Here is a 12179-nt window from a genome sequence, read left to right on the forward strand (position 1 = left end):
TGGTTAAGAGTGTGCTGACGTCACATTTTTTAGGCACGAAATTCCCGCATTTTTTGTAGATCAAACCGTCAATTTCCACCCACTCGATCTGATTGGTTCAAAAGTGGGCGGAGCGAATCGCTGATTGGTTGCAATTCGAATTTTGGAGGGAATTTAGGCAAAATTGAAAAATCACGTTTTTAAAAGTTTTAAGAACTTAAAAGTTGATTTTTTTCATTCTTCCTTGATTTTTTTTGTGGATTTTTAGAATTCGAGAATATATTTTAGAAAAATTTCGTTCAAAACCTAAAAACTCAAAATTAAGAACTTTAGCGTTTTTTTTTTAATGTTTATTCTAATTTTATGAAATTTCACAATAAAATGGAGTTTTTAGGCTGAAAATCAAAAAATATCCGATTTAAAAAAATTTACTTAGGTTACTTTAAGCCAATTATTTTGTGAAAATTTGCAGTGCTTGGATATAAATAATGAAATTTCGAGCGGTTTTTTCGGCTTTTTTCATCAAAACTCTGAACTTTTCTAGCGAAATTCAAGATTTTCATTGAAAAATTCAGAAACCGGCAATTCTCGAGCCAAATTTCAGGAACATCTTCTGAATTCGGACAAAATCTATAACATTTTGCATATTTTTTCTGAATTTTTCATTAAATACCAAGAAAATTTCAGTGAAATTTATTATTTTTAGATTTCAAACTCAAAAAATAAACAATTTTCAGGTCAAATTTCAACAAAATCTGAAGAATTCTTCAAAATTTCGCACATTTTATTCCAATTTTTCAAAAAAAAAAACCCAACAATTTTCAGTTAAAACCCTAATTTTCAGTCAAAAACTCTAAAAACCCAATAAACAAAAAAACATTTTTCCTTTTTTCCGCTGTGCACACACCGAAGTCGACGCAAAATTGCGTACTTTCTCGCCAACGTTTTGATGGACTGTCTGCGTCTCTCCATTTTGCACACTATTTCTCCTCGATCAGCAAACATCTGATTTCATTTCTTTCAGTTTTTGCACGTGACGTCAACACTTTCCCACCCAAATTTACACAATTTTTATGTAAAAAACTGTAAAAAATATAAAAAATCGCGAAAAAACACTTGAAATCCGCTAAAAAATCAATTTATCTCTTAAATTTCGCAATTTTCAGAGTTTTTTTCGCTGAAAATCTAAGTTTCCGCAGGTTTCCCAGTAATAAAATCAAATTTTCCGTTATTTTATCGTTTTCTAACACTCCAATCTCAATTTCCATGCCTAAAATTCGAATTTCAGGCCTTTTTGCACACCAAAACGAGTATAAAATGTCAGCGAAAGGTAACGGATCAGCACAACAGCAAAGTGTGAGTTTTTTTCGGAAAAAAAAATTAAAAAAATCCATAAAAAATGACACAAGAATGCGAAAACATCTGAATTTTCCCCAGAAAAAAAAAAAAAAAACCAAGCTCATTAAAATTCTGCAGGCCAATTTTTTGCCTTTTCTTCCAAAAAATGCTCCAAAAAAGCACAAAAAAAAGCTAAAACGGATGTTTACGATATTTGTTTTTTTTTCAGCGAAAATCCTTTAGAAATTGAGTTTTCTTTACATTTTTTAGTTTAAACAACTAAAAAATGTGAAATTTTATCTAAAAAATTGCTAAAAATTACAATTTTTCCACCAAAACCCCGGAAAAATCCAGTTTTATAGGATTTTCCACGAAAAAATTATAAAAATTCCATTTTTCTCTATTTTTTCCAAAAAATCGAAGAAAATATTCTTTAAAAAATTTAGAATTTTTTTTTCTAATTATTTAATTTTAAGCAAAAAATGTGCATTTTTAATGCAAATTTTATCAAAAAATCTTTAAATAAATATTTAATTTTAAGAAAACCCCTTTTTGTACTCTTTTTGCCAATTTTTTGAGAAAATTTTTTCAAAATAAATGCTTAAAAATAAAAATTCTTGAAAAATTGCAAAAAAAAATCGAAAAAAAGTGCAAAAATCAATTGATATTTTGAAAATTAAATAAATTATTCAACAAAAAAGAGTTTTTGGTCCAATTTTGCTTATTTTAGCAATTTTCTGGGTTTTTAATTACCGAAAATGTGAAAAATCTGCAATAATTATGCTACTTCCAAAAAAAAAAAAAAAAAAACTATTACTCAGAAGCGCAATTTTTCGATTTTTGAGCCATACCCGGTCTCGACGCGAATATTTTTTATTAAACGCGAAAAGCTATGCGCCTTTAAGGAGTACTGTAGTATCGAAATTTAATGAAAAATTGTCGCGTCGAGACCAGGCACCGTATTTTTTTGGCTTAAAATTCGCAAAATTGGCCGAAAAGTGACGTCATATTGCCTGGTTGTGTCAATGTGTTTGACCCCTTCCCCCACTCTCGGAAAATTGAATTTTCCTCCTCCGCGCCCAATTTCAGTAGTGAAAAATGATGAAAATGACCTCGAACAGGTTTTAAACCAGTTTCAACTGAGTACTTTTCATTTTTCTTTTTCTCCCACGAAAGAATAATTCAAAGTTCAATCGTGACACGAATTGGAATTTACTACGGTTTTCCATCCACGCACAATTGAAATTCCATGAAATCCGACAATTCGGATCCTCCAGGACAGCAAGACTGTTGAAATTTGGAAGTTTTCCCGTGAAAATTCGAAAATTTCATCGAAAACTATAATGATAGCGATGAAAAATCGTGATTTTAGCTGAAAATTACGGTTATTTCCGAATTTTTCGATTCATCCAAGTCCAAACATGTAAATGTTTACTTCAAATTGAAATTCCATGAAATCCGAAGATTTCGAACTTCCAGGACAGCGACACTGTTAAAGTTCGGAAGTTTTCTGGTGAAAATTCTGAAATTCGACCTGAAAATTCGGAAATTTCATCAAAAACTATAGTGGTAGCGATAAAAAATCGTGATTTTCGCTGAAAATTATGGGAATTTTCGAAATTGAAAAATTCTATAATTTTTCATTTTTCGCTTCCAACCACGTGGGTTTTCAATGATTTTGTGCCGAAAAACCAAAAAATCCAGTAAAAATTCAAATTCCTGACATCTAGCAACACTGGAAAATCTGAAATTTTGCCCAGTACGTTTTGTGAAGATATTTTGCCAAAATATCGGAAGCACGTGGTGCCAGGCTGTCTCATTACAGTCTGATCTACAAAAAATGCGGGAATTTTTTCCCTGGAAGCATGCTCTTTTCAGATGAGATGTCTGCGTCTCACCTCCCGCATTTTTCGGAGATCAAAGCGACTCCACGAGCGGAAAATGATTTTTTGGGCCGAAAATGCTAACCTAAAACTGCAAAATTCTGGATCCACAGTGCCAAAATTCCAGATTTTTTGGCAAGTTTTTGAAATTTTCCGGCTTCCAACTTTCAGACAATTGCCCTTTCTCCTCGTCTTTCCTGACATTTGGCTCTGACTTAAGAGAGCCGTTTATCGGCACACACTCATTTCCTCCTCCCAACTCTCTCTCTCTCTCTCTCTCTCTCTGTGCTGCTCCATTTTCGGATGACGAAAGCTTTTTGATTGACACCCCTCTCATTTTCTCAAATGCTCGGCGGCGGTGGCGGCTCCCCACCAGTGTTTCTCGGTCTATCGGCCCAATTTGTCTCGAGTGAAAGCTCCACTTTTTTTTCTTTCTTTCTGTTTCTGCTTGTGTTTCTTTGACGAAAGGACAACTGTTTGAGTTTGGGTTTCGGGCCGAGAGGGGGTGTGCAGTTCAAACAGTTTCTGTCTTGGGCTCTTGGAGGCAATCGCTTCGAGACCCACATTTTGTCGATTTGGAAGTGTGAAGCATTCGGATGTTCTAGCCTTACTATGTGGAAATCCGAAAATTTCTAAACGGCAATTATGAACTGGCTTGAAAGGCTTGAAAGCTTACAATTCTTTGAATACTTGGCCAGTAGTCTTTGCAATTTTTTAATGCTCTGATTCGGGCTTCTTAAGCTTCAAGGCTTTCAAGCGAAACATTTCGTTCTACAGGCCCACGTGGTGCCAGAGTTTCTCATTTCGTTTTGATCTACGTAGATCTACAAAAAAATGCGGCAGAGTTCTCAACTGATTTCGCATGGTTAAGAACGTGCTGACGTCACATTTTTTTTGGGCAAAAAATTCCCGCATTTTTTATAGATCAAACCGTAATGGGACAGTCTGACACCACGTGCAGGCCCCATAGGTCCTGCAACGATGACGATAAACTGAATTGCTATTTTTAGCATTCCAATTAACTGTCTGCCGAGCCGTTGTGGTTGTCTATTTACCCTGCTACCGTTCGACTGCGGCTCTCGCTGATCATTTGCTCCAGCAAATGGCAACTTGTGATTTTCGATTGCCGGGAGGACAAATTGTTGAGCAAAACCTACCTATCAATAGAAACCACCACCTCCTCCACGGGCTGGAGACAGAGAAATGAGAGAGAGATAGAAGGAGCAAGTGTGTTTGTCACTTTTCTCTTCTTTTTTTCTCTTTGCTCCCGATCTCCATATGTCATGTCACATCTTTAAGAAAAAAAAAAGAAGAAGAAAAATGGAGAAGGACATCATCATGAATGTTTCGGATCCGTTTTTTTTTCTTCGTTTTCTTCCTTTTCCAAGACTGTGCTTCGTTTTTGCATAATGTGCTCGCTCCGGAGCAAAGTTTATCGAATAAGAAAAATCGAAAAACCGTCATGGTTTTTTTTTCAAAAGTTTTTTCAAACAGTTTTCGAATTATCGAATTGCTGGAAAGTTTTGAAATTCGAAAAATTTCGGATTCTCGAATTGTTGAAAACTTTAAGATTCTGCAATTTTCAAATTGCTTAACATTTAAAATATTCGGCAATTTTCGAATTATCGAATTTGTTGAAAATTTTAAGCAGTTTCACGTGGCGCCAAAGTGCCCCATTTCGGTTTGATCTACGTGGATCTACAAAAAATGCGGGAGTTGAGACGCAGAGTTCTCAACTTATTTCGCATGGTTAAGAACGTGCTGACGTCACATTTTTTGGGCGAAAAATTCCCGCATTTTTTGTAGATCAAACCGTGATGGGACAGGCTGACGTGCAGCAGTTTTCGAATAATCCAATTGCTGGAAATTTTAAAATTTCTGCAATTGTCGAAGTATCGAATTTGTTGAAAATTTAAAAAAATTCGGCAATTTTTGGATTATCGATTTTGCTGAAATTTTCTGCAATTTTCGAATTATCGAATTTGTTGAAAATTAAAAAAAATTCGGCAATTTTCGAAAATTTTCGATTTTCACCCACATCTGATTGGATAGTAATAACTACCAAAAATCTCTCGGTAAACGAAAAATCTTCGTTTTTACGATTTTTTACCTGAAAAAAAGCGACAAAATCGACATTTTGGCTCCGTCTTCAGTCACATTACCTACAAGCACACACATTTCCAGAAGTGTGCCCAGGTGCAATAATGCTGTTAGACCTTTGATCTTGAAACTCTCCAACACAACGAAACCCGATGCTCTCTCTCTCTCTCTCTCTCTCTCTCTCTTGCTCCATCCTCCTCGTCGAAACACACTTGAAAATACTGTGAGATTTGGGATGAAACACACTGTGTGTGTGTTTTTTTCTTTTTTCGCCCGCTCGGTTTCACAAATTTTTGTGAGCGCGCGAACGTTCAGTGTTTGCCCAAAATTGGAACCATTGACACAGTGTCTGTGTTGGCGTATTGTGTGGGAGAGATAGAGAGAAAGAGACAATGCTCACCGAAAGCTGATAGGCTAACACAAGCCGTTTTTTTTTGTTGGAACAATTTGCAACTTTACAAATGATGAAGATGTTTCGAGACTTTCTGCATTTTTTGTAATCCTTATAGTTACAGTTCTGAACAGATTTCAATAATTGTTGAGTTATACGTGTTTTAAAATTTTATAGTTTCACACGTACTACAACACTTCATATATTGAGATGATCATTTTTGATTTCCGGAAACTGTGATTTGTCACATGTCAGGGGTCTAATTGTAGGTACTTGTAGGGTTTCGAAGTACTTGAAATGTGAACGATTTTTCTCATTTTTTAGAAATCTCGACTTTTGGTTCTTGAAGGTTTACATTTCACAGTCTCCTGGGCGTCGAATTGCGGTGGAGCGCGCTTGCCGCACGCTGGCGCAGCCGTGCCGCAAGAGAATTTTTTTTACCATTGAAAAATAAAATTTCTCGTTTTGTGGCTTTTGAACTTTTTACATTTTTGAATACACACGTGGTGCCAGGCTGTCCCATCACGGCTTGATCTACAAAAAATGCGGGAATTTTTTGCCCAAAATAATATGACGTCAGCACGTGCCTAACCATACGAAATCAGTTGAGAAGTCTGCGTCTCAACTCCCGCATTTTTTTGTAGATCTACGTAGATCAAACCGAAATGAGACACTCTGACACCACGTGTTTTTTTTCCCTGATTTTATATTTCAGCTTGAAATCGCGAATTTCCCTTGTCACCGGTATCACTTTTTTCAAATGCGCGCCAAAAAATCTCAGTGGAGCGCGTTTGCTTCGTGTCGATTTACGGGAGGTCTCCATTTTTAAAAATATTTCTTTCGTGTTTTTTTTTTCAGTTTTTCAGCGTGTTTCCTTTATTTTTGTCGATTTTTTGTCAGTTTTTTTTTTGAAATTTTTTTGTGTCAATTTAACATTTGATGTTCAGGTCAGGCTAATCAAATGTTAAATTTACAAAAAAATATATTCAGGAAAAAAAACTGACAGAAAATCGAAAAAAAATAAAGAAAATACGCTGAAAAACTGAAAAAAGCGCGAAAGAAATATTTTTTTTTAAAAATGGAGAGTTCCCGTAAATCGACACGGAGCAAGCGCGCTCCAATGAGAATTTTTTGGGCGCGAATTTGAAAAAAGTGATGCCGGTACAAAGGAAATTCGCGATTTCAAGCTGAAATATAAAATCAGGGAAATTTTTTCAATTTTTTTAACATAGATATTCGGAATCAGGGGCAAATTTGGAGCCAGTCATTTGAATTTTCGAAAAAAAATTGTTTTTTTTTCGCCAATAATCTGTGGTCCTTATTCCATATCTCATTGTTTCATTTTCATGTGTCCTCTAGTCTTTCAATTCATCCATTCAATTTTCCAATTCAATTCATTCTGTCCTTCTTCTCCCTCCCCGACCAATCCTTTTTTTGCTGCTCCGGGAGCATGTGCTCTCTCTCTCTCTCTCTCTCCAACATCACACATCTCTCTGGCTTCATTGCCCTTCTATATCCACTCGTTTTCCTTCTTTTTTTTCGATTTCCGTGTTATCTGATGCTCAGACGTTGGCGTTGACAAACTCTTCTCCTTTTTTTTGAAAAATTTCCGAATTTCTAGGAGATTTTCTGGTTTTTAGCCAGTAATTTGGCACTTTTTCAAAAAAAATCTAAAAATGCGGTATTTTTGTGCATTATGGCATTTATTGTTTCCAAATGTTCGAAAAGTTTTTCCGGGGGATTTTCCAGAATTTCCGCAAAAATGCATACTTTTGAGCTTATGATAATAATGATAAACCTACTGGGCTATTTTCGAATTTTTTTTCAAAATGAGAAAAAAAAACTGATTAAAGCTTCAAAATATCAGAAATACCTTGCACGATAACTGAATACATAGTTCTATTATATCGATCATAAAATGAAAGTTTAATAAGCGCAGAGAACACGCAAAAACACATGAATACATACATAGATGTTAAATATTATAGTAGGTGAGGGAGTTTGGGCCGGCTTATCCGACAAAGTTCACATAGTTTCGATCGAAATAAAAAATAATGATGACCATAGGTTGTTTGATTAAACTCTTTTTTGAAAAATTGGTGTAAAATTTTCAAACTTCAGGCATATAGGTTTATGAAGTAATGTATAATTATTATGAGCTTACCATTTTCTTCACAGTTATTTTAACATTCGAAAACTTCAGGAAAACCTAAAACAATCATTATATTAGAACTGCTGGAAATAGCTGGAAATTTGAACTACTTGATATATATATATATATATATATATATATATATATATATATCACTTATCACTTATCACTTATATCACTTTTTTAGAAGAAAATAACTTATTTATCACAGAACTCTCAGACATTTGTGCTCATTTTTAAAATAATTATAGTTCATGATATGTCTATTTCTTCTAACACACACACACAACTATTCTGATCACCTCCATTCCCACCCACCCAATAATTTTTTTTTCGTTTCGTTTCGTTTTTTCCTCTGCTCCTATGTCTACTGTCTTTGCTCTTCTCACATTCGTCGTCACGGTGACAGCGTGCTATGTTTTTTTTTGCTGCTTCTTCTCATTTATTCTGTTACACACATAGACATTGTAGAAACACTTGCCGGTTTCTTTATTTTCCTTTTGGCTCCGAGCTCAGAATGGCTTGCTCCTTGAAACCACGTGGATTCCTTATTAATGTGATGACTTTTTCGTGGTTGCCTTTTCGAAACTCTCCTAGAATCTCCTAATTAATAAGTTGATGACGTAGATGTGTCTGGGTGTATTGGAGAAAAACACGGAGACCCCACCACGTGGGAGGAAAGAAATCTTGATACTTTTTTTCTAGTTTGGAAAATTCAAAAATCACCACCACCACGACAAATTTCCTAGTTAGATTAAATTTCTCGTAGCTCTAATTTTTTTTCTCCGGGAAAATTAAGTTGCTTTCGAAGATTTTCTGCTTTTTCGGTGGTATTTTCACGTGCATTTTCACGCCATAAAGTTATTATTCATACATTCACCACCTGCCATCACGAAGGTCGATTTGCCTGAAATTTTGGCTATTTTGCACTGAAAAGTACAGCTTTTCACTGACGTCTGACGAACATCATAAAATTGCTCATTTTCGGGCCGTTGGGGCGAAACTAATGTGAGTTACGAGCCACGGGTTTCAGCAAAAGTTGGAGAAATGATTTTTTTGAATTTTTCAAATAAGATTACGTAGAGGAATATAATGCATACTTGATGCCTTTGATACCTACCGTATGGGATTTATTAAGTAATGTTGCATAAAGTATTTAAATACATGTTTTTATATACTTGAATACAGTTGTGGCGTAATTTTTCTACACGTTTTAATTTTCCGACATTACTTGAATAACCCCATAAGATGCATTTATGACGTCACAACTGTACATGTATATGTATTTTAATACATATATGTTAATACATATATATTAATACATTTTTCTACATTTTTCAATTTTCCTACATTACTTGAATAATACCATTATACTTTAATGAATATACCTAATTAAATATACTTTTTCATAGGGCTGTGAGTTTTCTTAGACTTTTAAATTATGGATTCTAAGAAAAAATAGGAATTTGCCCATTTCCAGAATTTTTTCACTGCTGCTGCTGAAATCTAATACATTCTTCATTTTCATATTCCTGATAAATGTTTACATAAGTACTAGGAATTCTTGGCATTATTTTCTATATATTCATGTGTGTATGCATAGCTATTTTCTGTGTTAACACAGCTTTTTTCATGGCGACGCGTTTTTTTTCCTCTGAGTGTAGATTTTTTTGAATTTTTTTTTTCAATTTTTCATCTAATTGTAAATCTGAATAACTAGAAAAAATAGAGTTTTATCAGTTTTTTCCTAGAAATTAATAGTATACAATTATACTGAATTTTCACTAAATATTGACATTTTTTATTTATTTTTTCGGTGTTTTCAGAGAAATAAAAAACGGAGAAAGAAAAATAATATTCAGAGTTAATTTTTAAATTAAATTTTATCGATTTCAATGCGGTTAGATCAATCTAATGGTAGATAACAGTTAAAAATTTTATAGATTTTTAAATAATATTTTCAGTTTGGTTTTCCTTGGTAAAAAAATATTGATTCGAAATTTTATTCCCGAAAATCCTTTAAAAAAATTCGGACAATGAAAATTTTTGTATTTTTTCAAATACCAAAAATCCAAAAATTGCCGAAAATGTTACTTTTAGATATATTTTTTTATTTTTCCAAAAAAAGAAACTTGTCGACAAATTCGGCGAGTTGCCGTTTTGCCTGAATTTTTAATTTTTGGCAAATTTCCGATTTACCGGAATTTTCCATTTTGCCGGTTTGCCGGTTTGCCGATGTGCCGGAATTTTCCATTTTCGGCAAATTGCCAGTTTTTTGAATTTTTGAATTTTTCATATTCGGCAATTTGCCGTTTTGCCGAAATTTTTCATATTCGGCGAATTGCCGATTTGCCGAAAATTTTCAATTCCGGGAATTTGCCGGTTTGCCGATCTGCCGAAAATTTTAAATTCCGGCAATTCGCCGATTTGCCGGAAAAACCGTGTGCCGTGTCCACCCTTGATTAACGCAAATTTTCGATTTTTCGAAAACCAAAAATCTAAAAATTGGCGAAATCCGTACTTTTAGATAAATATTTTAGAAAATAAATTTTCTATAAAAAAGGCGAAAACTCCACTTCAACCCACTTGGTTACCTGAATTTCCACAAAAGTTTCACCCCCAAACTACATAGTCATCACGTCATTCACTTCTCTAATTCGGTGTCTTTCTTCTTCGCCGAAACCAACTTTCTTCCATTCTATCTTCTTCATTTTTGTGTTCTCTATTCACCTTCACTTGTTTATCTTGATGGGGTTTCTTTTTTTCGGACACAATAAACGGCAAAATTTTTGTGTGTTTCGAACTGAACTTGTTGAAAATTTAAAAATTTCCGTTGGAACCCAGTTTTTTGGAGGATTACGAACGAAAAATCTTTAACAAAATTGGGACTTTTTTGGAATTTGGAAAAAAAACGAAATTTGAGACTTTGCTTTTTTATGCCTAAAATGGTCCAAAACTACCAAATTTTAGTAATGTGTCGTTCTGAAAATTTCTTTTAAAAAAGTTATGGCCGCTAATTTTTTTTTTTTTTTTGAAAAAATGGTCAATTGGCTAAAATCTCAAATTTTGACAACTTTTTCAGTGTCGCAGCGGTTGGGACTTATTTTTTTTATTTGATTATCATCCTTTAATACACGTTTTCTCAATTTATTAGGTGTTATTCCGTTGATTAAGATGCTTTTACGGTCGATGAGGGCACAAATATGATACAATTTTGTGCCCTCATCGACCGAAAGAGCATCTCAATCAACGAAACAACACGTAATAAATTGAGAAAACGTGTATTAAACGATGATAATTAAATAAAAATTAAGTTCCAACCGCTGCGACACTGAAAAAGTTGCCAAAATTTGAGATTTTAGCTAAAAATATACCATTTTTTCCAAAAAAAAAAAAGAGCGGTCAGAATTTTTTTTTCATAGATTTTCAGAACGCCTTATTACGAAATTTGGTAGTTTTGGACCATTTTAGGACTAAAAAAGCTACGGTACTCCACCTTTAAAAAATGTTTTAGTTCAAAATGCCAATATTAATGTTTTTTTTTTGAACTTTCAACGTATTTTTTCTAATTTTTGGCCATATATATATATTTTTCCTAATGAAATTCTGTCAAATTTTTTATTAAATTACTCGAGAAAAAGTGGTTTTTTTAATAAAATTTTTTTTCATTTTTTTTTCGAGTAATGAGATAAAAAAATTATTTGTAAAAATTTGAAGATCCCAAAAAAAATTCTGAAAAAAAAAATTTTTTTCGAATTTTCTTCGTTTTTTTACACTTAAAAAATAAAAATCACTAAATTTGAAAAAAAAAATTTTTAGGAAAAAAAAAATTTTGCACCTAAATTGTCAGTTTTCCGTCTTTAAAGTTCACCTCCAATAAAAGTATCAAACTTTTCCTTTTTTCCCCGAAAACATTTGGTCATTGGCCATGTGTTTAACCCGAAAAAAAAGAAAAAAGCGGGGATTCTTGAAACTCTCGATTTGGCTCTCCAATTTCTTTTTCATCCCCCTTTTTTCCACCTGCTCGGCCCATTTCGCCCACATTTTCACCTCAATTTTCCAGTTTTTTTCACTTTTTTTTTTCATTTTCACAGCAGTTTTTTTTTGTAGTAGCGAGCGTCTAAAATATTGTATCAATATTATTATGATTCTAAAAAATATGATAGGGATAATCAGATGATATTTGGAAAGATTAGAGATTAACTTTTCTCTTGAGCTCGAGAGCTCAGCTGAGCACACACACGCTAATCCGCATGTTTTTTTTCTGTGATGGCACTGAATTGAGACACTGATTGAAAGGATTCGATATGAAAGCTCGGAAAAATAACCATTAAAT

General features: G+C 33.6%; 1 protein-coding gene across 1 annotated transcript in view; it reads left to right on the forward strand.

Annotated features, from left to right (window-relative positions):
* Positions 1-1296: 1296 nt before the first annotated feature.
* crh-1 (CREB homolog crh-1) overlaps positions 1297-12179 on the forward strand; it is a gene marked incomplete at both ends in the record, with an annotated part of 36215 nt that continues 25332 nt past the window's right edge. The window contains one exon of the mRNA NM_001027690.4: positions 1297-1335. Within this exon, the coding sequence (NP_001022861.1) occupies positions 1297-1335 (39 nt within the window). The remainder of the gene's footprint in view (positions 1336-12179) is intronic.

The sequence above is a fragment of the Caenorhabditis elegans genome, chromosome III, assembly GCF_000002985.6.
Source record: "Caenorhabditis elegans chromosome III".
Lineage (NCBI taxonomy): Eukaryota > Metazoa > Nematoda > Chromadorea > Rhabditida > Rhabditidae > Caenorhabditis > Caenorhabditis elegans.